The 25523-nt window shown below is 52.8% G+C and overlaps 1 protein-coding gene across 5 annotated transcripts in view; it reads left to right on the top strand.

The window, feature by feature from the left end:
- ZBTB16 (zinc finger and BTB domain containing 16) overlaps nucleotides 1-25523 on the top strand; it is a 203118-nt gene that overhangs the window by 100140 nt on the left and 77455 nt on the right. For all 5 annotated transcript variants that reach the window (XR_010407106.1, XR_010407105.1, XM_064577416.1 and 2 more), the window contains one exon: nucleotides 24875-24961. Coding sequence is in view for 3 of the 5 variants with exons in the window: in XM_064577416.1 (XP_064433486.1) it covers nucleotides 24875-24961 (87 nt within the window). In the remaining 2 variants the exon portion in view is untranslated. The remainder of the gene's footprint in view (nucleotides 1-24874; nucleotides 24962-25523) is intronic.

Genomic DNA, 25523 nt, shown 5'->3' with positions numbered 1-25523 from the left:
GGATGAGAGAGGCATCTTAGGGTTTAAAGGTGGCCTCTCAGGACCTGCCGCTTGCTTCTGGCACCTCTGAGCACGAGACTGGGGGTTATCCAGGCAGGTCCGACCCCTGGCCAGTTCATCCCCTCTCTGCCTCCTCCCCAGTGAATGTCCCGGTCCGTTCTTCAGGTTCACTCCATGCCAGCGGGCTAAACCAGGAGATGACCCAGAAGAAACTTCCTTAGGTGCCTTATCTCACTCAACACTCTGTCAGAGGCCGGCACCGTGGAGGTTTGGGTTCAGAGCACAGAGGCGCAGAGCCAGGAGTGGCTCGGTGGGGGTGGGGTTGGGGGGGGATGGGACACCTGCCTTCCCTTCGGGCTGCATGGGTGATGGGGTGCAGACAGAGGGGAAGAGGGGAAAAGCAGCTACTTTCCCCAGCTCGCTCCCGAACACTCTGCTCTCTCTCTCTCCCTCTCTCTCTCCCCCCTCCCTGCTCTGAGTTTGGCCTGCTTCCCGAACTTTTTCCCAGAGTGGTGTCGTCACTGGCCTGCCGGCAGGCCTAGATGTTCTGCCAGCATTCCAGAGAGTTTATGATCGCTTGCAGATGTGCCTCCAAGAACACACTGTACCCAAAGCAGAAATTAATGCAGGCTTGACTGCTGTCCAAGCCCATCCACGGGAGAGAGGAGAAAGAAAACAAAAACTGTTTAATGCTGTTTATAAATTATACACTGGCTGATGAAAAATACATTTCTCCCCCGCTCTGCCCCCTTCCTCACCACCCCCCCACCCCCACCCCTTCTCGCGTTCTGCCTCAGGAACCTAAATGGAGACCAGAAGAATATGGTTTTGCTTTTTAGCTCCTGTTTTGGCTGGGATCCGAAACCCTGCTGCTGATTCACAGCCAGAGTATTTTTCCCCTTTACCTGATGAAATATACTGATTTTTCCAGCCCAGATGGGGTGCTTTTGGTTTTGTTGTCTGGGTTTTTTTTTTTAACTTTTTTTTTTGGGGGGGGGGGGCTAGGGTTTGTGTTTATAGCCAGTGACAGGGCCTGTGACAGCACTGGGTGTGATGCCCCTGGGGCAGGTAAAGCCCCACATCTGTCCACCTCGGGGCTGCTGGGTGTGCGTGCCTGGGCTCCCCAGCCCTGAAGACAGCACGTCGGGCCAGCCCCACAGAGGAAGTGCGCAAAGTTCATTGCAAGTCATTGTATTAAACAGCGTTCTGCCACGTCTCTCCCTGCCCTGCACCCACAGACCCTGTGTGAGGAGGGGTTCACATATCCCTCCCCCCCAAATACACATGTCTCTGTCTCCATATGGTGCCTTGCAGGGGTTTGGGAAGCTCGTTGCATCTACCCCTCTGGATCTCAGCCTCTCCCCCTCCGCCCGAGTCCCCCATCCCAATCTATTCTATAAATTCGCTTCCACATTATGTCTATCCATTTACATGGCTTTTGTGTTTTTTAATACTGCTAATGTTTATCATTTGCCCAACAGGCTCGACAGATTTTGCTTCCTGTAGAGCACTGAGGCTTTAGAGCCCCCTCGTTGCTAAGTAGCAGTCTCCCTGTACTGTAATGGGCTGATTTTGTATTCCGTTCAGCGCTGTATCTTATTTTTGTATGCAAGACAAAGTGTTTTGATGGAGGACGATTGCAGCAGTGTCTGGAGGCTGTTTGGAGTTTTATGGGCTGTACAGTACACTCTGTGCTCTCCGAACAGAACACAGGCTGTTGAATTTTGGATTGGATTTGTCATTTCTCCCCCCTCGGAGAGGAGCCTGTCAGATAGAACATTACTTTAAGGGTGGAGGAAAGAAAGTGGAAATTATGTAATAACCCCTCTCTCCCTCTGTGTCTGTGTGTGTGTGTCTCTCTCTCTGTGTGTGTTTCTCTCAGTCTCTGATTTTTTTTTCGCTCCCCAGAATAGGGTGGCTTCTCCCCCCACACCCCCTCCCACCACCCTATGATATTGTAGCCAGGCTGGGTGATGCTATTCCTCGGGGGGAAGTGAATGCCCCTCGAGAGGTGGATGCGGGGGCTCCCTGTCTGTCTCCTGTTTATTCTCCTCCTCTCTCCTTTTCTCTCCCCTGCTTCTTCCGTCCTTCCTAAGTTCGGAGCTGTTTTGCTGGCCGTTGCTTTGGTCTGAGGACGACTAGATGCTGGGGTTGTAGGTGGAGTGGGATGTTGGCGTGGGGTCCACCCCAAGGCAATGCCACTTTCCTATTTCTAGGGCCCTGTCACCTGCCTTTTGCTTGCCAGACGTGCCCCCTGCTAGGCTTTGCAGGCGGAGGGTCACTGCTGTCCTCCATGGCCCTCAGGCCCGGCCCTCCAGCCCCTGGGCCTGGGTGCATTTTGCTGGCCGGCCATTCCCACTGCACTGCTCCTGGCAGTCCTTCTCAGCACCCTCTTCTGGGCTCCCTGTGGTGGCAGGAGGCTGTGTTTCAGTGTGGCTGTCTTCTCTCCTTCCTTGTCCCCCAGTCTCCTCTCACTCCATCTCTTTGTCCCTGTCCTGGCATCTGTGTTGGCCTCAGCCCTGTCCTGATGCTCCTCTGTATTTTCTGTGTCCTTCTTCAGGCTTCATCTTTGTCTCCATCCATCTTGGTTGGTGTCTCTCTTTCTCTCACTCCTCAAAGCTTCTTAACTTGGAAGTTGGGTGGGGTTAGGGTGGGGAACAAAATGTCCCACGGGCCCAGAAGGCCTGGGGAGGACTCCTGAGCGAGTTCCCAGAGGGTGCTCCCAGAATCTGGGACCTTGTGGCTCCTGGCCTGGCCTCTCGGGGGGCAGCGTGGGCCTTCTCTGGCTTTGCTTCTGCTCCTCCTGGGTCCCTGGGTGTTTTCTCAAGTTGAGCTGAGCAGGGGCCGCTGGGTGAGCAGGGTTTGGTTTTGCAAGGTCCATATGGGACGTTGTTACTGAGAAGCACGTCTTGCTGGCGCTGTGCTTATGGGGGTCTGTCCCAGGCACCTGGGTGCAGCGCCCGCTGGGCACCCTCACGCACTGGTGACCTGGCGTCGTGCCTGGTCCGCAGAGGGCTTTCGGTAAGTATTCGTGGAGAAAGTAGAGACCGTGTTGCTGACGTGTTCGTGTTTCTGGGGTAGATCTGGGCTTGGTGGGGCCTGGGGCTTACACAATGTTGGGAGCCGTCTCTCTGGAGAAGATGAGGGATTTGAAGTGTGAGAACCCGTCCCGGGGAATGGGCTGGTGCCAGGGAGGGGCTGTGGCCTCAGCATTATTTTCATGCACGTGCTGCCGAAGCGAGCACTCAGCGTTACTCACTCCAGGGAGGACGGGCTTCTTTGATCTGCCGGGAGGAGCTGCTGGTTGAAGACCCCACAGTTGGAGCAGTGGAGTAGGGAGATTCAAATATAAGGCCAAGGAGGGTGACATCTACTCCGTTCTGGGGACCTTCCCCCCCCCCCCCCCCGAGCGTGGCAGCCATGGTCACAGTCCTCACGTTTGCATTCCCACAAGGGTCAGGACAGATCCTCCTGCCTTTGGTAAACGGCCTCTGGTCCCAGTGGGCCTGGATTGCGTGTTCTGTGGATTTCATGTTCTCTTCTCGGTGAGGCTGGTGCGTGGGGACAGACAGTAAGTCCCACTCACGCAGCGCCACCAGGGAGATCAAAGCACATGATAGCATCCTGGCCTCCAAACCGGCCCTCACCGTCCGTGAAATGACAGGACAACCACTGACAGCCATCTGCTTGGGTCTGTGGCTTTGGTTCTCCTGCTTCCCTGGGCAGTAGAATTGTGTCGCCTGGGGCAGGGCGCTGGTTCTGTTACGGTGCGCACGGGCGCGTGCATGCTTGTGAGCGTGTGTGTGTGTGTGTGTGTGTGTCTTGGGAGGAGCCATGGGGGTGAGGGGTCCTGGAGGTGATGGGAAGTATACATAAAGGTCTGGGAGTCTCCTCTTTGGAGCTTCCAGACTCATCAGTTCATTAGGGTCAATGGAGAAAGTAGGATGGGATGGTTCCTTGGGAAGGACACTATTTACTCCTTGGAGGGTGCGCAGAAGCTACAGTTAGGTTCCCAGAAATGAGGGGCATTTGTGTGCGTGCGTGCGCGTGCTTGTGGATGGGAGAAAAAAGAGATTGAGAAGAAGCGTTTACAGGAAATACTCAAAATTGTTCCTTTGCTGTGATGGCCCCGCACAGACCATTACCTTGCAGATTTAAAAACTAAATGAGCTCCTCATCATATCTAGTGACTTCCACCGACATTCATGCTTGATTGCAAAGCCCGTGTTACCTCTGAATTGGAACTTCAGTGTTTGTTATGAATTCTTGAATGGTGGTGGTGTGTTTCCCCCTCTCGGGTTCAGCCCCAAGCACGTCGATGGCTGTGTGACGGATGGGCATGTTTCTCAACAGGACCCCACTGAGGAACCTTTTCATTTTAAAAATAGCCCCGTGCCCTCTAGGGCTGAGTCTGGAGTTTCTGAGGAATCCGGTGGGCCAGTGAGGGGACGTGGGCTGACTTTGGGAGGGGGCTGATGTTTTGCATTTTTTGATTTAATAATGTGAGTTTCATGTGAATGATTCTGCGTGCCGTGCACTACTCTGCATTTTCATAACTGTCTCTTCCACTTTGGGTAAAGGAAGGGAGGGAAAGAAGTACCAGCAGCGGCATTCTGTGGGCAGAGGAAGAAAACAAGAGAATGGGGCAGAGAACGGGCTAAATTTAAAATTGTAATTGGCTGACTTCCACTGGCTTGCGGGTGTTTTAATGACTCATAATAACTTCATTTAAAACCAGCTGAGCAGAAAATAGATTGGAGAGGAGCCTCGGGCCATTATGGATTTGTTTTTTTTGACAAGCTCGGTTTTGAGCAGCCAGGAAGGCTCTCAGAGAGGGCTTGGCTGTGTTCTCTCTCTCTCTCTCTCTCTCTCTCTCTCTCTCCCCCTCTCCCTCTCTGAGGGCTGGTGGTCTGCCCGGGAGAGATTGTATAGAAACCAGGGCTGTTTTTTTTTTCCACCCTCCCCCCCCTTTTTTTAAGTGATTAAAAATAGATGCCTTGAGGTATTATTTTAGCATCAGTAGAATTTTTTTTTTTTTACTTTTGATGTGGTAAATGGAACATAAATAAAATTGTTTTTTGAAATTACTGAATTAATTAGGTAGTAAAGCAACAACAATGCATAAATTTCTTCACTGGTCGCCCTGATCCATATTTGGGGGGCGTTCCCCTTTTTTCCCTGTCCCTTCCTCCTCTCCCCCTCCAGCCCCACCTTCCGCCCTGTGTGGACCCTCCCTTTGAATGGCAAGGTTCTTTTATCATCCTGGCAACAGCTAAATGATTTTTTTTTTTTTTAAAGATCTGTAGGATTTTGACAGGGTTAGTGCTGTCCAGCTACCCAGCCAGCTCGAGGAAGCATGAGTTTGGGAATTGCCAGAAAAGGCTCTAACCTGCCTCTAGTCTTTTTAAATAGATCCTGCCCGTTTCCCGAGCTAGGAATGGTGCCAGCCGGCGAGTGCTCCTTTTTCTCTTGTCTTTTCAAAGTCAGCCGGCTCGCTATAGGATGTGTCTGTCTGGGCAGGACAAGAGGCCACCCCCCCATCTGATTGCTCAGAGCCATTTATCTACCCCCTCTTATGGCACCTGTCACCTTCTTTGTGTCATAGCTATTTATTTGCGTGTCCTTTTTTGCCTGCTAGACACTGAGCTTCTTGAGAACCTGTGATTTATTTCCACATCCCCTTACTACCTAGCAGAGCAACCTGCATGGCGGTTATAACTCAGTCATTTTTTTGAATAAACTAGCGGGTGAGTAGGTGAGTGTGTGGATCGGTGTCTGGGAGGGAATAGCTCTGAAGCTCCCTCCTCCTTCCTTCCAGGCATGGGACTCAGCAGTCTGGATGACCAGACCAGGAATGGAGGCAAAACCTTAGTGGTAGCACGCTCTGTTGCGTCCCCATGGTCAAACACATTGCAGGCTCTCAGTAAAGATCTGGTGAATAAGTGAATGGCTCAGGATGGATGGTAGGGACAAGGGAAGGAGAGAAAAGCACGTTACCGAAGGCCTGCTGGGTTTCGGGCACAGTGCTTGGTGCTCTGTATGTCTGAGCTCAGATGTCCTGCGTTGACTTTGGAGCGTGGGTAGGCTGATTCTGTTTTGCAGGGGAGGACACGAAGGCTTCGAGAGCTGAAGTCACTTGCATCAGGTCAGACAGCCAGGAAGTGGCAGGGCTGGATTTAGAGCCAGGGCTGTCTGCCCCCCACCCCCACCCCTATGCCTGCTTTTCTAGCATACCACACTCTTGCTTTTCTAGCACACCACACTGCTGTACCTGTTCCAATGCTCACCTTTTGGTGTGTGGGGATAAGCAGGGTCTCAGAGCCTGGGATGCTGAGATGGGGAGAGCCGGTAAGATCCCATCCCTAAGGATCCTGGGGGTGGTGTGGGGTGGGGTGGCCCAGTCATTGGCTACTACTCTCGGCCTTCTACCTGGACCACCAGGAGCAGGTGGGTGGCTTATTAGCCTCTTCCTGCTCTGCTGGAGTCGCATGTTGAGCCGCACTGCCCCTGGGACCATTTTTCCTCCCCATTGCCTTATGGGGCTGGGGGTCGGGTGGTTCTGGAAGCATCGCTAGAGAGCCCCGGGGGTGAGTATTTGGCCCTCCTAACCAGGCGAGAACTTGGTCATGTCATGTTCCCAACGCCATCCACACGGAGAAGAGGGACAGGACCCGAGAGCTGCCTGGGGTTCCTCCTGCACGACAACTCAACTGGGAGCTGTGCTCTGGCGGGGGGGCCCTCTGGGATGCTGAGTCAGGACTGAAAGGGTCAGCTGACTGGTGCTGCATCCCAGAAATGTGGGGGCTCCAATGGCTTGGGTTGTCACTAGTCCTCAGACTGTGTCTTGGGGTCAGGCATGTCAGGGAGATGGTGGCCTCCCTGACCTCTTGGATTCTGTCTAGTGAAACTAGACCACTTGGCATGAAGCTCGTTACATCTGGTCTTCAACAACCTTATCTTCCCCAGGCCCCCACTGTGGATGCTGGAACCTTCTCTGGGGACGGAAACGTTAACCAAATGGGAACCAGATGCCGAAGGCTAGGCAGTAGAGGAACCCCTCTCACTGTTCTGGGTCACTACATGTGGCTTTCTTTTGGGGGGAATCATTCATGAATGGATTCATCACTTAGCAGGTACCCACTGAGGGCCAGTGGTTAGCAAACCATGGCAGAACAGAGCGGCTGCTGCCGGGGTCCCTACCCGCAAGGGGCTATGGGCCTGACTGAGAAGGTGACGTGAGCCACCGTCCCCACAAGGGGGGAAAGAGCAAGTTCTGCGGTGTATGGGAGGGAGAGACTCCCAAGGACCAGGGTGATGAGGAATGGCTTCAGGAGGGAGGGCTGTGGGATTTTGATTTCCTGCTGGAATGTCCAGATGGCGCTTCGTGGTGGGCGAGGGGCCTGTTTTTCTGGACAAGATGAAGCAAGAACTTCTACGAGGGAGAGCCAGCCAGGCAGGCACCTCTCCCTTTTCCTCCTCTCCCTCCACCCCCTTTCTCCTCTCCTTCCTTCTCTGTCCACAGCAGTCTTGAGGAGGTCTGGAGCCTAGTTTCTTGTACTTGAGAATCCTCAGGGTTCTAAGGATGTTATGACTGTCCTTGAGCTGCGGATTGAGAAATCTTGCATTAAAAATGAGAAGCTGACACCTCAGGTGGTCCCGCCATTTTGAGGTATCCACAGAACAGACACAAATATGCAAGTGAGGTTCGGATTGGACACAGATCCATAGTATTCTGTATTTCTCTCACGACAGTAGAGGAACCCCTTTAAGATAGGCTGTGAGTGCCCAGGGCTCCCCCGAAGCCTGGGTTGAGGACACATAGCCTAAAGGGCTGTGCTTTGGTAGGGATGAGGTCAGAGGCTTGGCTGCCCTCAAGGGAAGCGAAGGAACACGGAGGACCAGCACCCCAGCAGCCTACCTTATGCCTTTCTCGAAGGTGGCAGGAGCTGTCCCCATAGGTGGGAAGCCAGTGGGGGGGAGAGGTGGGTGCTCCTTTAGTTGGACCCTCTCCAGGATTCAACCTGACAAAGAGGTCTCTTCTAGACATTCCCCCTGTAGTTAACATGTTCCCTCCCCCCCCCCTCCCCCCCAACCATCCCATTTTGATTGGAATTCTTCCACTTGCCCGGGAAAGGGAAAAGGAAAAAAAAAAGCAAGTTCTAAACTTTCCATTAGGTAGTTGGGTTAAGAAGTCTTCTGGGGTAGTTGGATTAAGCCCCGGCATCTCTCACTGACTATTACGAACTAATTGAGCACCAGGAGCTCATTGGCGGCTGCAGTGAGTATTTTGTTGGAGTAATTATGCAAGGCCACAGTCATTTTCAGTAACAAGGTAACTCCAGGTAAGGAGAGAATTCCCTGAAACTTTTGATTTGCTGGAGTCTTCCTCAGTTGCCTTCATTAACATGAGCCGAGGACAGACAAAGGCCCAGAGACCAGATCTATCGGGAGGCTGCTATCCATCAGGGATTTCTGTCTGACTGGCCCGGATCTCATGGTCCCTCTTTTGGGGCCTGATGGGAACAACCCAGTACATCTGGGAGAGCCCTGCTGGGTCAATTTTGCATTGATTGAGATTTGGGGGTCCAGAGTCAGATGCTCTGAAATAGAAGATGGTGAGGGACAGATGCAGGCTTTGGAAGTCTGGGGACAGCTGACCAGGGGGCAAAGGAGAGTCACGGCCAGCGTCTTTATCAGTGACCTACGTGCTGAGAGCAAGACCTGACCGCAAGCAAGAAGGCCCCAGTGGTACCTTCTCTCTCTCTCTCCCCGTCTCTCTCGGGGTCTGTGTGTCGTGGGTGGGTGGGGTGTGGGCCTGTGTAAATGGGACCGGCGCAACTCCTGGGTCAGGGGCGGGGTGCTGTCTTTCTTTTCCCAGAGGATTCCTTTTTTTTTGAGAGCGAGAGCACGTGTGCATGGGGTTGAGGGGTAGGGGGGGCAGAGGGAGAGAGAATCTTAAGCAGGCTCCACAACTGGTATGGAACTGGACGCGGGGCTTGATCTCACAACCCTGAGATCATGACCTGAGCTGAAATCAAAAGAGTCTGGGTACTTGACTGACTGCATCCCCCAGGCGCCCCCTCACCCCCTGCAGAGGATTCTTTATGGTAGAACTTTCTTACACATGCTGCCCTCCCAGCACACCTCACCCTCAGCCAGAACCTTCGTCAGGAGGTAGGAGCCTGAACCTGCCGTCCACAAGTCCTGGGCTGAGTGAGCTGGGAGGGGGCCTCTCAGTGCCCTTTGGTGGGGCTGCTGAGGCCTGGCCAAGCTGAACGTGTCCTCTGGGTGGCCCTGCCGAGCTTCTGGCCTTCTGCTCATCAGCGTTGAATCATGCCCCTCAGAGCACGGCATGTAACTGTCCTTCCAGATCTGGCCCCTGGCCCCCGGGGGTGGGGGGGGCAGACAGAGTCACTGTCACCAGAGTACTCCATCTTTCTGACACTAAGGGCCCGTGTGGCTTTCTCCCCTCACTTCTGAGCCCCAAACAGCCTAGGATTCTGCTCTGGAGCGTATGCGGAGTTCCCTAACCCAGACACACACAGACACACACACACACAGATACAGACACAAAGACACAGACACACAGACACACACAGACACACAGACACAAACACACACAGACACACACAGACACAGACACACAGACACAGACACACAGACACACACACAGACAGACACACAGACACAGACACACACAGACACACACAGACACACAGACACACAGACACACAGACACAAACACACACAGACACACACAGAGACACACAGACACAAACACACACAGACACACACACAGACAGACACACAGACACAAACACACACAGACACACACAGACACACAAAGACACAGACACAGGCACACAGACACACAGAGACACACAGACACAAACACACACAGACACACACAGACACAGACACACAGACACACACAGACAGACACACAGACACAAACACACAGACACACACAGACACACACACACAGATAGACACAACACAGACACACACAGACACACAAAGACACACAAAGACACACACACAGACACACACAGAGACACACACAGACACACAGACACAGACACAGACACACAGACACACACAGACACACAGACACACACAGACACACACACAGACACAGACACACAGACACACACACAGACAGACACACAGACACACACACAGACAGACACACAGACACAAACACACACAGACACACAGACACACACACAGACACACACAGAGACACACACAGACACAACAGACACACACACAGAAACAGACACACACAGACACACAGATACACACACAGAAACACACACAGACACACACACAGACAGACACACACAGATACACACACAGACACACACAGAGACACACACACACACCCCGTTCTCCATCTCCCACTTTAGTTCCCGAGACCCCGCCCCGGCTCTGGCCTGGATCACCTTCTTCCGCACCTACACGGCGCAGCTGTAAAAGTCGGACGCTGCAGAGCTGGCTGCGTGGAGGCCGGAATGTGGTATTTGGTTAAATTGTAAAATTAGCTAGGGAAGTTAATGAGGCATCCCGCCTCTGCCTTCGAAGAGCAAGAAGTTTATAAAGGGGCTCTGAGCACCCTGCCTACAGAGGGGAGGAAGGGAGGAAGGAGGGGCTGGCTGGGAAGGCAGAAGAGCCTCTGCCAGGTCAGCTTGCAGCTGGAATGGACCCGAGAGGTCATCCAGCCCCTCAGAGCTTCTGCTTTGGGACAGACTCCATCAGCCACTTTGAGTCCGTGGAGCTCCTTACCCCAAGTCTACAGATATCCTGAGATTGCATGCAACCGGCTAGTGATTAGCCATTCTGGCATCAGATTCCTTTTTTTTTTTTTTTTTGGTCGTGTGCAAGGCTGCAGAGATAAGGACTAAGCCCTTTGTCTCTGAAGGTGCCCACAGCAGAGTGGAGAAGAGCAGGGACAGTAACCGTGGCAGCTAACGTTGGACTGAGGGCCGGCAGGTGCCAGGCACTTCATGATCTCGCTCCATCCCCACAAACCCCCACTGAGGCTGATGCTGTTAGGATTCCATTGGATGAGGAGGAAACTGACTTTAGTTGCCCAAGATCGCCCCGCAAATAAGAGGCAGAGTTGGGCTGTAAACCCAGGTTGGGCTGTAAACCCAGGCTGGCCTGCCCCTGACACCACTGGTCTTCACCTCTGAGACCAGGGCATTTTCGTTCTTTTTCCAGGCTGCTCTTGTCCCCCCAGCCCCTAGTTCACAAGGCACAGATTGCACGTTCGTGAATGTCACCCCAAAGCTTTGGAAGTCACGGTCTCAAAGGTGCTTGCGAAAGAGCTGCCAACAGTCTATTTTCTGCACACACCAAATTCTCAGGTCCTCTAATTACACCAAACCAACCTTCCTGTTTTCAAGCAGCAATTCGATGTCATTTTAGTTGTCAGATTTGCTTCAATAACACTTAACATACTCCCCCACCCCAGCTTTTTGCACGAGGTCAGCCAAAAGAGGCGAGTTTTGTTGTTTTGGGTGGGGGGTGGTTCATGCTAGGAAGGGGCCTTAGAGTGTGACAGGCCATATTTCTGTTTTGAAAAGTGTGGAGTCTCAAGGCTTCTGAATTTTGAGCCTGAAAATGTCAGTGCTGGAGCTGTAATGTAACACCTCAATTATGGTGCAGGGGGTAAGAAGGAAAGACTCTGAAACCTGCAAGGTTCTTTAGATCCATAGCCTGGGCCTCAATTAAGGTCTCAGAAACACCAAAGGCAAGCCAATGAGTGTCATTTTTAACCAGTTTGAACATTTTACTACTTCCTAACATCAGAAGCACCCGGGCTGGAGAGCCTGCTTCTTGTCCTCAATAAAGTGATTAAGCTGAATGGGTGTTGGGGGGTATTATTAGGCTGAGACGGGCTAAAAATAGAAATGCTCTGTTTTCTGAAAGCCACAGCAGGCCTGTAGAGACTGGCAGCCGCGACGTGCCACCGAGGGGCCCGCGGAAGGGGGAGGGAGGGTGGCAGTCCCCTGTGCTCAGTCTGAGATGGGGTGGTGGGTGTTGTGACGGGCGAGCCAGGTGACAGACCTCTTTCCCAGCTGTCATCAGGAAGAGAGGAACAGTGGAAGCTGTGGACTGGTTGCTTCTGCCTTGGTGTTTGCCAGGGTGTGCGTGCGTGTGTGTGTTAATGAATTTACAGCAACTGACAACTCTGTGGTCTAGGATGGACACCACAGCCTAAGATTTACATATTTAGCCCCAAACGAATTGGATTTGTATGCTGTTTTTGGGAGAAGGGGTCCATTTTGGGCAGTGAATAAAGGGCAGGTTATAAGGGGCACATGCAGGCGGGGTGGCAAAAGGAGGAGACCTTGCAGCCAAGAGTGAGCATCTGTTCTGTAAAGACTCGATTAGCGAGGCTGCCCAGAAAGGGGGAATAAAGAGACTTTTTGGTTAAGTGAAGGTCAACCAAGAAAACCTTGTCTTATTTCAGCCTCTGAAAGAATGAGTTTGCTGTGGTCCATCAATGTGAAAGTCCATTTTTCTACTTTGAAGACAATTGATTTTTTTTTTAAAGATTTTAATTATTTTGAGAGAGAGCATGTGCAAGCAGGGGGAGGGGCAGAGGGAGAGGGTGAGAGAGAGAGTCTTCAGCAGACTCCTCACTGAGTGTGGAGCCCGACGCAGGGCTCGATCTCCCAACCCTGAGATCAAGACCTGAGCCGAAATCAAGAGTGGACGCTTAATTGACTAAGCCACCCAGAAGCCCCAACAGTTGGCTGTTTTTAATGATAGAATATCTTGCTTGCTTAGAAATCAAAAGGAGAGGGGCGCCTGGGTGGCTCAGTCGGTTAAGCGACTGCCTTCGGCTCAGGTTATGATCCTGGAGTCCCGGGATCGAGTCCCGCATCGGGCTCCCTGCTCCGCAGGGAGTCTGCTTCTCCCTCTGACCCTCCCCCCTCTCATGAGCTCTCTCTCTCTCATTCTGTCTCAAGTAAATAAATAAAATCTTTAAAAAAAAAAAAAATCAAAAGGAGAATGATGAGGGGAGTCAGTCATGGAGGGATTTTTTTTTTTTTTTTTTAGATTTTATTTATTTGAGAGAGAGAGAGAGAGTGAGCACAAGCAGGGGGAGAGGCAGAGGGAGAAAGAAAGGGAGAAGCAGACCCTCTGCTGAGCAGGGAGCCCGATTCAGGGCTCAATCCCAGGCTCCTGCGGTCGTGACCTGGGCCAAAGGCAGACGCTTCACAGACTGAGCCACCCAGGCGCCCCCATGGAGGGATATTCCTAATTGGGGTTTTATTGTAAGTCAGCCCTGAGGATCGGCTGTACCTTTTCTTCTGTAAAGCCCTGCATGTTCTCATGTCCTTGGCCTCGTTCCTCTCCTACCATCATTAGGTGGTAGGGAGGGGCTGTTTTACAGATGGAGAAATGGTGGCCGAGTAAATCAGGATTCTGGAATATACCAACATGCTCAACAGAGCCAGATCTAGACCCTGGTACTCCTGGCTCCCAGTCCGGGCTCTGATGGATACAGCTGCCACCCCTTGGCACCAGGAAGTGGGAGTTGCTCTTAATAGAGCAAGTGCTCAGAGACGAGCATTTTCCTGGAGGAGGACAGCCTCAGAGCTTGTGGGAAAGACCCGCCAGCTCCAGAGTGTGGAGGACGACCGAGGACTTGAGCACACCGCCTTTAGGACCTGTTTCTACCTCCTTTACTAGGAATGTTTTATTCTTTAACCTTTGATACCATCAAAGGCCTCTATTAGGTGGGCTTTCTGTGCTGCCACCCCGATTTCGTTTCTGTTTCTTCGATGCGTACTAGCTATGAGACCTTGGCCAAGTGAACCAAGTTTTTCAGACTTCCATTTTCACATCTTCAGGATGGGGATAATGTTAGGATTGATGAGAGAATTGAATGGTACGTGGCATGTTAAGCCGTTAGTACGGTGCTTATTTCATAGTATTCAATAGGTGTTTGCTATTTGTATTCTTGTGTTTACTCCCAGTGCTACAGTAGAGTGCCTCCACTCCACATTGAGGACGGTCCTCGCAGGACCCCTGGGACCCTGGGACGGGAAGGGTTAGGGTTCCGTTGCCCAGAGCCAGTTCCGTTGCTAGGAGCCTTCATGTGCACTGCCTCTTCGGAACCTCCCAGCACCCCGTGGCCCCGCTGCTGAGTGAGTGGTGCCCCCTGGACTTGTGTGCTTGCAGGGTGGGAGGGAGGTGTCAGGGGCTCCTTGGCAGGTGAGGACACCACGGCTCCCAGAGGTGAGAGGCAGGAGCAGAATGCGGTCAGGGCTGGGGAAGGCTGCCGTGCCCTGCCTTCCCTCTGAAAATAACTCAAGTGAGAATTTAATTGGCGGGAGTGTTAGGGAATGTTGGGGGGCTCGGGTGGTGGCCGACCTCAGCTTGGAAATTCTGTGGGCAGGCAGGGCTTTGATCTTGGCCACTGCTCTTGGAGTGGCCCGGTTTTGCTTCTCTCCATTGTCCAGAACAATACTCATGAATCTTACACCTTGGGGAGGCGTGTGGGGAGGGGCCCCCAGGCCAGATTTCGGGGGGAAGGCCTGTGAAGGTGCTTCAGCAGAAAGGAGCAGGGCATTTGAGGCTGAGAAGAGGAGGCCAGAGGCTCGGGTAACAGAGCTCTAAAGCTACTAGATGCCCGTAGAAATCCTTCTTTCCACTCTGAGCCTCTCACCTGAGAATGAGAATGCCTGAGTCGGGTCCAGGGGAGAAGACAATCGTTGGTATCCAAAGGTTGAGGGCATATCCCGTAAAATCATGGCAGAAATCCCCAATGACCTTTTTACCTAGTCTCTTACACATGCCACGACCTCAGCGTTATCTTTCTTAAACAAAAAGCAGCGAGCACCTGAGAGCCTCGGTGTTCCCTGGAACCCTGGGGTCAGCCTTTCCCCTTAGCCTCATTGGCTCGGCCCCGCTCTGTCTGGCTAATGATTCTCCCAGCGTCTGGACTGTCTGTTCCACGTTGCCTGCCTGACAGAGCAAGGTATTTCCTTGAGAAGGAATCCCCTGGCTGAAGCAGAGAAGCCGGCCCCAGCTCGGGTTAGTCAGCACGGCCCCATTGCCGAGGCCATAAGCCCAGGAGCTCCCCTTCATAACCGCGGAGAAGGTCTTTGCTATGTGCCTCTGGCTGGTTCTCACACAGCGCGCATCCATCTTTCCTTCACCCTGAGACATGCCCCAGTTTAAAACTTGTTATTTACAGATGGAGAGATGAAGTGGCTCACCCAAGGCTGCATGGCGCAGGCGGGGCAGCTGGGCCTCTGAGTCCATTTCCCTCTGAGGTGCTTCAGGAGAGCTCTCCTCGAGCCTGCTCTCCACCTGCCTCCCCCCTCGGTGCCCCTCTGTCCTCCCAAACAGCTGAGTACCTCGTGCGCAGGAGCCCCGGGGAATGCCAGGTCTCTTCTCTCTAGGGCGCTCGTGGCAGGTGGGCCGTCCCCCAGGAACTGTGGGGCTGGAACCTTAGGGGCTGGAATTCCAGAAGGCTCAGGCCAGACGCTGGCCTCCTGAAGCTCAGCAACTTGATGAAGTGAAGCTACTCCATAATCATAATAGCGATTCAGGCACCTGCTGTGTGCCAGATGTTTCATATAGGGTTAATATGGGAGGGTTAAGGAGGGAACGGAGGCTACAAAGTTGGCCCCAGGACCATATCGCCAGTGAGGAGAACTCCAATGCCGGGTCTGGCCACCAGCTGCTGGGGGACTTCACCTCGGGGACATATCTGAGTTGGCCCACTGTGTCTGGAGGGAAGTCTGGTCTGTCAGAGCGGGGACTGACATTGTCATAACAAGAGAGGGGTTTGTGTCATTGTATTGATTACCCCCATACCTGGATTAGCCAGTCATGGAAGTTGCCTGGGGAAGAAATGGGTTAAAGACAGCGCTAAGGTGAACCCCCAAATCAGTACTCTTACTAAGACTTCGGGAAGATTTGCACGCTGTTGTTTTTGCTATGACAGATTAATTATCCTGCTTGGATTTTATTTAAAATAATTCACCTTAAATAGGTTTGCACTCATTTTAGAAGGAGCTCGATAGTGCTGTCAAAACTTGGCCGTGAGTGTTGAGAGCTGACTGGAGAGGTGCCATTTCTTTGACCTTCTCCCAGGGAAGAGTGATCGGGGCCCTGTGTTTACTTGTATATTGTTGTTTTTTGGTTTTTTGTTTGTTTTTTAGGGGGGAAGGGGCAGAGGGAGAGGAAGAGAGAGAATCTTAAGTAGGCTCCATGCCCAGCGTGGAGCCCAACATGGGGCTCGATCTTACAACCCTGCGATCATGACCTGAGCTGAGATCAAGAGTCAGACGCTTAACAAACAGAGCCACCCAGGTGCCCTGTACGTTGTTGGTTTGTAGAGGGGTTTCTTGGAGGTGCACAATCCTTTAGTGCCCTCTGCCTCTTTTTATCTTCCACTCCCCAAGAACATCTGCGGAAGACTTGTCCAGAGTAAGCATCTTTTCTCCCTTCTTTCCTTCTTTGTGTTTTGGCCGTGGTGGTAAGAATACTGCAAATGTTTCGGTAGGTTTGTTGCATGTCTTTGATATCTTCCCCGGCCCCAGACCTTCACGGTGGGGGAGAGCAGTGGTAACAGTGATGAATGTTAACGACAAACTGCAGTTATCGAGCAGCTCCCGCGTGCCAGGCACGGTGTTGTAGACTTTACATACACTATTTAAATGAATCCTCACTCAATCCTGGGAGGTAGCTGTGCAGTGCCCAGTTACAATAACAGATGCAGAAATAGGCCTGGACAGGAGAATTAGCTTGCCCAGGGTGGGAGCTAGAGATGATAGAACCGGGACTTGAACCTGGTCTCTTTGACCCCAGAGCAAGTATATGTGTTTGTACTGGTGGCCAGGGGCTGTGTTTCGAAGCCTGTTGGGTTCCTGCTGGTGCTCAAATTGGTGACCACGGGAGCTCCCAAGGCTCTCTGAGAATTGAGTTGCAGGCATAAGGGACAAGGAGGACCTGTTTTCTGTGTAGGACTTGAGATCAGGACCACAGGATCCCAGTGACAGCCAAGGGCACTGGGGCACCGTGGGACCTCCCGACAGCATGAGGTTTATTGGGTAGGGTTAGAAGTGCTCTCTCAGACTCGAGATGCCTCAGCATTTCCTTCTGACCCATTCCACGGCCTCGTCTTCTACGGAGCAGACATTGAGCCATGTGTGAGAGGTCCAGCCACTCAGCAGGTCATTGATGGGGAACTGAGGTCTAGAGGTCTGAAAACCTGCCGCTCACAGTCCCCGTTAGTCCCCGTCTCCGTTGGCATAGCTTGGAGACGGTCCTCGTGGCTTCCTCAGTCCTACCTTGGATTGGGGCCTGCACCATTATTCATTCGCCCCCCCGCCCCCCTCCCCTGTCCTGTCGTGGGTGCCCCCACTTCCTTGTCGGCTAGAAAGAACTCTCCTCCAACCGTATCCTGAGCCAGTCTCCTGTCCTTCCCACATCTGCCCACTGCTTCCCCTCTTCCCCGAATGAGTGTCCCTTACAGAGATTCTGGTTCTGGATCAGTTGTTGTGGTGTTGATCCAGGAGAAAGAGCGAGCTAGAGAGAGAGCGAGCAAGTGAGCTGGCCTTCCAGATCCTCTCGGGGAGCACACATCTCCTTGAGTGAAAGAACACGCAGTGCTAGCCTTTGGAATTGGCAGCCAGCGTACTGTTCTCTGTCTGATAAGAGGTACTGTAAATAAAACTGTACACCATGGCCCCTTGTAAAATGCCCTGTGTCTGTACTCATTGTTCTGAGAGCTTATGCTTTTTTTGGGTCTGCTGTTTTGGTACACTCTGTACTTCCTTATGTAAGCAGGCATGCGTATCTCATCAGAACATTCAAGATGTTTATTTTAAACTCTCAAGGAATTAAAAGAAAAAGCATTCACTATTCCACATTAGATGCTGGCAAATGTGAAGTGTTTTTTTCAGTGCCCCCCCCCCACCTTCTTATTAGCATGGGGAGTGGGAGAGGGAGGGATTTTGCCTTTTTTTTTTTCTTCTTTCATTGGCTTCTGCCTTATTTACTTCAGAGAGACACCAGCCCACTTCTGGTTGTGTTCAGCATCTTCTACTCCCCGTCCTGGATGCTGGGGACCCCCCACCCTGTTTCTGGTGGGGAGGGCAAGTAGGGAGGAAGGCTTCGCACTTTGCTGAGGGGAGACACCAAAGGGAGTGGCGGGGGGGGGGGGGGGACAGCTGCAGGGAGCCTGAGGAACTTCTGCTGGATTTCAGCTCTGTTGTTGGAAGGCTGGGGGGTTAGAGAAAGCTTTATGGTTTTGAAAGGGCTTTCCTGGCCTGTGTCTCCTTTGATTCCTGCTAGTCGGGGTGATCCTTAGCACAGAGCGAAAGGGGACTGCACATGGAGGCCTTAGACCATCTCCAGCCTCCTTGAGGGTTGTGGTGGCTGCCTCCTTTCTTTCCACCCCAGCTTAACCTGCATTGAGCCCTCCTCCTTCTTAGAGCCCCTGTCTGACCTTCTGGAGGCATCCAGAAATGAGAGAGAAATAGGAGAGAGTAGGAGTCAGGGAGATTCAGAGGGGTCAGGCGTCCTGCTCCCCCAGGGTAGCTCATGAAGCACCCTTGAGCCTCATCTGCAGGATCCCCGGGGGCTGGCAAGGCGAGGGCGTCTGTCTGTCTGTCTGTCTCTTTACCATTGAACCTCAGATAAACTCTGTGCCCGGGCTGGCCACGGGGGTCGCTCAGCAGATTCGGCAAGCCTGTCCAGGGTCCACTCTGGCTGCTGGAGCCCTCTTGGATGGGCCGCTCCTGAGTGCACTGAGGGAGGGGTTGCTTTTTTCTTGCAGGGGTGCGAGCCCTGGGCAGCTGGGTGGGCAACAGAGGGAGATGGTGCTCTGGGGGAAGCGACAGCCCCATTTCCACTTTCCTTTCTCTGCCCCAAGCTGCCTGAGTGCCAACCGACACCACGTCCTTGAGTTTTCAGAAGGGCCAGTAGAGAACCCTGAGCCTGTAGAATAAGGACTCTGCCACCCCCTAGGGGACAGCCTGGCAGTGCCCTGAATGGCCACTGCCCTCTTCCCAGGCCAGTTTTGGGCCTGGAACCTGCCGGAGGGCTTCTTTGTTTACTGAGTGAGTTGTGAGCACAGCCGCGGGGCAGGCAGGGAGCAGGCCACTGGGAAAGGGGGGGGACAGGCCGGAGGCCAGCCCTGCCTGCTCGCACAGAGCTTACAGTCTGCCGGGGAAGACAGAGAGGAGCCAGGCAGCGCAGGATGCTGGCCTGCGGCTCCTGGGGCTCATCGGGGAGGGTTTCGGAGCTGGGTTGGTGAATAGTTGCCGACACTGACATGTTGGTCCTTTGACAGGTTTTCTTGCTCCCCTCAACAGACAGTCGCTCACCTTTAAATGAGAGGCGGGAGGGGTGTGTGTGTGTGTGTGTGTGTGTGAGAGAGAGAGAGAGAGAGAGAGAATAGTGAAATATGTCTTTATAAATGTGAGACTCACTTTACACAAGATTAATGACCTCCAAATAACTGTACATTGAACTTCAGTAAAATCAATCATACTTTGCACAGAGAAGTTCTTTAAAGGAATCCTGACCCTGGGCCTGACTGGTGGTGATGGTAGCTACTGCTTGCGGGGTGTGGGGGTCGGCCCACCCCCGACCCCAGATAGAGGGCCGGCCCTTCACCCACCCTGTCAGCTCCTCCGAGGGACTGACTTTGTTCCCATTTTACAGGGGAGGTGACAGACCCACTGACATCAGGCAGCTTGCTGGGGGCAGGGTCTCAGCTCATGACTAGTCCGGCTGGGATTCCAACTCTGACCCGTCGGACCCGAATCCTGAGCTCTGAAGCATGCTCTCCTGCCTCCTGAGGTATAAATGATGTCAGTGAGCTCCTGTATCTGCAGAGTGCTTGGTGACTGACAAGGAGATTATGTTCATTAAGATCCCTCTTCCCCTTCCATCTTCAGTATAGCAGAGCCCATTTCCCAGCTCGGGAAGGAGGGTCCTTGTGGTGTCCGCAGCCGTGAGTGGCCGGGCAGGCCCGGGACCCGGTTCTCCCCACTCTAGATGGTGCTGTTTGCTCAGATCTGTAATCGCGAGGGAGGATGGCAAGGGTCCAGCCTGCTCCATCTTCCGGCTGTTCTCCCTCTTGGCTCTTAATTTCTGTCCCTGCCGTCCATCCCCTCCTCGACCCCATCTCTCCCTCTGTCCTCACTGGCCCCATTCCGGCCTGCTGGCCTCCACCTCCTTTGTCTGGAATGGGTTTCCTTCGATGAGGGTGGGGTGGAGTGTTGCTTCTTCCTTCAGCTTCCCCACTCAGATGCGAGCTCATCAGAGAGCTCTTCCGTGCCGACCCCACATAAAATAGCAGCCCCTGGCCCTCTCTGTCCCTCTTCACTTAATTTACTTCTCTTTTCATCACTTGTCCCCACCTGGTTTATATTTACTGGGTTTTTAAAGATGTGCCTTCCCTTCTAGAACATAAGCTCTCTGAGGGCAGGGATTTTGTCCCTCTTGTTCATTTACTGTAATCTACCTTTGGACATACTCTTAATGGACATCCAGAAAACATCCCTGTGTATAGGTAGGATACGGCAAGGCATGGCCATCCTGACCTGTGCTATGCCCTGGTGTTCTCCCCACTCCCAAGATGAGCCCCAGGAAATTTTGGGGGGCGGGTAGATGCTGATCTTTCCCCATGCATCTGTCGTGCTCACTGGCATGACCTCTTTCCTCCCTCCATCGCTGCCTCGCACTGATGCTTTATAAATGTATTAGTGCCTGAATGATGTCACTGTAATGCATTTTGGGAATAGCCATGTGGTTTATACGCACTTGAATTGCTTTGAATGCAAACCTGACATCACAGTGAAGGCAGCAGCGAACAACATATGCACAGTAAACAGGCAGAGACTGTCTTATTGATTAACAGATGAGGCCTCTATTATTGATCAAAGCTTGGCGAGGAAATTTATCACTTTTAATTTCAGGGCTGCCAAATATTTCTGCCTCTGAGCCAGCCATTACAGAGACAATTTAAAGGCACATGCTTCCTTGGGAAGAGGGGGTTTCTGCCTCTCTTTGCTGGGCTCCCGGACCCAGGAAGTGTCTATCTTTGCTGTTGGGCTGTCCCTGGGGAGTTGGGGGGCGGGGGTCTCGGTGGGGGTGGGGGGAGTCCCAGAGCTTCCCGAGTGGGGCCTGAGATGGGAGCCAACGTCTGCGGTCTCGGCGTGTGATAGGAGTTCTGACCCATCTGGGTGGACCAGGCTCTGCACAGAGGCCAGGGGGCGTTCACAGCCTCAGCTCAGTGTCGTGACTTCAGCAGGGCAGGCGGGGAGAGGGGAGGACGCTGAGGGCAACCAGATGTGGTCAGGCTCGGGCCAAGTCGGCAGCCTTGACAAGATCGCATGTGCTGATCTGTTTTTATCTTCATCTGAACTTGTCCGATGGCACACATCCGGCCCTTCGCTTCCTACCTGCCCTCCTTCCTTTCTCTCTGCTTCTCGGTCCTTAAAGCTGATGCTGCTCTCGCCGTGTGGATGGCTGTTTTCTAAGAACCCTCTGCACCACATCCCTTTGAGGCTGCAGTGCAAAGCCTCCTCACCTGGTTGCAGGGCTCCTGCCTGAGGCTCAGCCCACGGGGCTCTCCGGTCCCCGCTGCCCTCCTCGGGCCTCCCCATCTGCTCTCTCCTCTAGGGAGCCGTTAGAACTGTGAGAAGCAAAGAAAGAAAGGCAGCGAAAGTCAGATCCCTTCCAGATCCGCAGGAAGTCATTGCTGGCTAGTGAGTCGGGACTGGGGGAGAATTTCTCGGGGCAGGAAGGCTGTGGCTTCATCCACCCGCCTGGTCCGCGCTGCTCTTTGACGTACTTGTTGCGTTTCCAGTGTACGTGGATGGAAAGGGGTCCTGGCCGCCACCTGAGGGAACACACATTCGGACTGTCTTGCCGTCAAGTTCCTTCAAAAGCTCCTTCTGGAAGCCGTAGAAGGCACGAATGGTCCTTGGTCCAAGGACACCCTGCAGCTTGAAGGGACACCCGGAGGTGATCGTGACCTCCCCGTCTCCAGGCAGAATTCAACTCCAGCCACCTAATACAACTGGCAATATTTATATTTGAAGCTCTTAAGGAAAAGTGACTCCATATCTTTCCTAGGGCACTTTTTCATTCATTTATTCAGCCAGTCAACTAATGTTTTTATTGAGCCACCTGGTAGAGGGTATATTTTGCTCATCAGTTGGAATATAGACAAGGTCACTGTTCTCCTAGGACCTGACATTCTGTACACACTCTGGGATCCTTTTACCCGTCACTGGCAAGAACTGTTTATTGCCGTTTAATTTAAGCCCATGCAGGTACAAATTGTATTTTGAGTTCTGTTCCTTATAGTATGTGCTGTTATTCTAAGGAAGAAGTTTTTAAAACTTCTTTTTTTTTTTTTTAAAGATTTTATTTATTTATTTGAGAGACAGAGAGCATGAGAGGGAGGAGGGTCAGAGGGAGAAGCAGGCTCCCTGCCGAGCCGGGAGCCCGACGCGGGACTCGATCCAGGGACTCCAGGATCATGACCTGAGCCGAAGGCAGTCGCTTAACCAACTGAGCTACCCAGGTGCCCCGTTTTTAAAACTTCTTAAAAAGAGTAGTGGAACCATTTCTCCAGCTAGAATTTTACACAGAACTTTGATGTATAAAAGGGACGTATTGGAATTTTATTTTCTTGTGTTGGGGGGAGGGAAGCCCATACCTCACCTTCTTATCTGTGAAGCATCTTTGCAGGTGGAGGCCTAGGGAAGCCCAAATACACAGAGATTAAGAACAAAGGCTCTGAAGTCAGGCTGGCCGGGTTTGAATCCCCTTCTGTTACCCTCTGTGCGACGCTGGGCCAGCTACTGAACCTCTCTGAGGTTGGGGTTTCTTGTCTGCTAAAGGGGAGTAATAGCAGTATGTACTTTTCACGGTTGGTAGGATCAAAGGCAACAATACATCTTAAACACTTCGCATCGTGCCTGGTATCTGGTAGAGCCTCAGGAAAGCGGAGATTTGGAAAGCAGCACTAGGTTTCTACTATAAATATGTAAGAAGTTCTGCCGTGGGGCGCCTGGGTGCTCAGGGTCCTGGGATCGAGCCCCGCCTCAGGCCCCCTGCTCAGCAGGGAGCCTACTTCTTCCTCTCCCTCTGCCCTGTCCCCCCTCGCTTGTGCTCTCTTTTGCTCTGTCAAATAAATGAAAAAAATCTTTAAGAAAAGTTCTACCTCTTCTGAGACTCTCATACAAATGTAAAACACAGCGTTGTGAAAGGAACGACGTGGAGAGCGTCCTGGAAAGGGCAGAACAGAGACGGCATGCTTGATGCGCACATCCTCCGGTCCTGAGGATGGAATGGGATGGAGAACTGGGACCAGGCTGTGCTCACATGCAGAGACTCAGGGAGGGTCCAGCGGTTCCACCCAGGGCTGGTGAAGACAGCTCCCCGTGGAGTTGGGTGGCTAGCTGGTCAGGCCGCACAGCCACATAGAGGAATTTAGAATCAGTGCAGATGGTGAGCCGTGTAAGTTCTTGAGCAAGAAGTAGGAAGGAAGCAAGTGGCCTTCAGGGCACCTGCATGTATTGGGTGAGTCAGGCCAGCTGGTGGGGGTGGCGGCCGTCCTGAGTCTGCCAGTGTTCTGGGCACCACCCAACAAGGGCCTGGATGGGGCAGTGAGAATCGACATGCAGTGCAAGCGATGCATCTAGAAGACATTTCGAATGAAAATGGCCAAGGCTCGAGACAGGTGCCCCCTGAATGAAGTCACCGCATGAGAGCCTTGAAGAGTGTTAGCAAATGGTAAAAAGTCCTGTTTGTCTTAATGCTGTGGCCTTGTCGCTTTGAGCCTTGTAAATAACGGTTCGGAAAAGTTTATCGATTTGCTATCGCACTGAATTGATTTTGTTGATTCCACAAATATGTACAGTAGTAGGTTCCCTCGGGTGTCGGGCCGATGCAGCTGTGCATGTGATGACATGCTCCTGCCCTCGGAGAGCTTCTAGTGTGGCAGGAGACAGGGATGGGTCCACAGGCATTTAGGAGAGTACACAGTGAGCCTTTGATCTGGAACGTACGGGGTGCTGTGGGAGCACAGGGAAGGGCTGCATCCTCCAGATGCGGGGACAGAAGTATGGCAGCTGGTGCGTAGGTGGTGCTCTCCAGTGGGGCTGGAGTGTCAGACATGGGAGGAGCAGAAGGATGCGCAGAGGCCTCTCAGTGGGCAAGAGCCTGACCCCTTCAGGGAACCCGACCGGCTGAGTGGGACTGAAGACCAGGCAGCAAGAGTGAGGGGCGAGAGACAAAACTGGAAAGATAGGCACGTCCAGAAGTGCTTTGTGAGTCTTGGTGAGGAGTTTGGATTTTATCCTGAAGACACAGGAGAGTCACTCAGGGATTTTAAGTGGTCAGGTGCAGGGGGTTGTTGGGGCAGATAGTCTAGTTTTGGACGTACTGAGTTAGGGGCTGTCCAAGTAGAGGTATGCCAGCAATTCCTACTTTCCCGTAAGGTACAACTTAAGCAACAGGGCACGTTTCCTCTTGTTGAATCTTTACTCCTCTCTGTGGAGCCGGCCCCCCAGAACCCTGCTGCCTCTTGGGGAATCTCATCGAGACCCCATCTCTGCTTGTGTTGGTTATTCTGATTCTGTTCCCTCTTCTCTCTGGAAGACCCCTGAATGGTGGCATCTGGAGCTCAGTTGGGTGGGTGGTCACAACCTGGAGGAGGGGCTGGGCTGGCTGCTGGGGCCAGCGGCTGTCCCTGACTCGGCATCTTCACAGGTATCCAGCCCCTCCCCCAGCATCCACCTACGCGATTTCGGCCCAGGACCCATTCCCCACAAACGGAATATCACTCTCACGTTGACTGCCTCCCCTTTCTTTTCAGCGGGTGCCAAAGCCTTTGTCTGTGACCAGTGTGGAGCCCAATTCTCGAAGGAGGATGCCCTGGAGACACACAGGCAGACCCATACTGGTGAGTTGACTGATGCCCATTCTCCAGGTCCTCCAGCGTGCCAGCTCACGCATGAGGTAGCTTGGCGGCAGCCTCTTTCAACAAACATGACATCTGGTCGTGTCCTGGGGATCTTGTGCCATGTTCAGCTACACTTGTGTGTGGGGCTGGCTGGCAGGAACGTCCACGTGTGACCTTGCCCCATAGCAAAGGCTGCCCTGGATGAGGTCTCACAGGCCCCCAGAGTCCCGTCTTCACAGAGCCCTCTAGCATGCTCTTGTTGAGGTCTTAGAAGGCCTGTGATGTTATCTAGCATCCCCTTGCCTTGGTGAACGGTCAGGAAACCTCTCGTACTCTATCTGAATACCTCTGAAACCCTCAGTGGCCACAGCGGGCTGGTCTTCCCGCTGTGAGTCAAGTCATGATATAAAAGAAAGCAGTGTCTACAAAAGGATGCGTGTGAACCATTCAGCTGGCAATGAGGTCACCGTATTTGGTGTTAGAGGCCTGGTTGCTCGGCCTCAGTCCCATCACACCATTAGTCATCTTTAGTGTAGCCCAGGGCCGTACCCCATGTCACCGG

Source organism: Mirounga angustirostris, unplaced genomic scaffold (genome assembly GCF_029215605.1).
Source record: "Mirounga angustirostris isolate CCGP_5_RB_7025 unplaced genomic scaffold, mMirAng1.0.hap1 SCAF_13, whole genome shotgun sequence".
Taxonomy (NCBI): Eukaryota; Metazoa; Chordata; class Mammalia; order Carnivora; family Phocidae; genus Mirounga; species Mirounga angustirostris.
The sequence above is the reverse complement of the archived record's forward strand: the minus strand, read 5'-3'. Positions and strand labels throughout refer to the sequence as shown.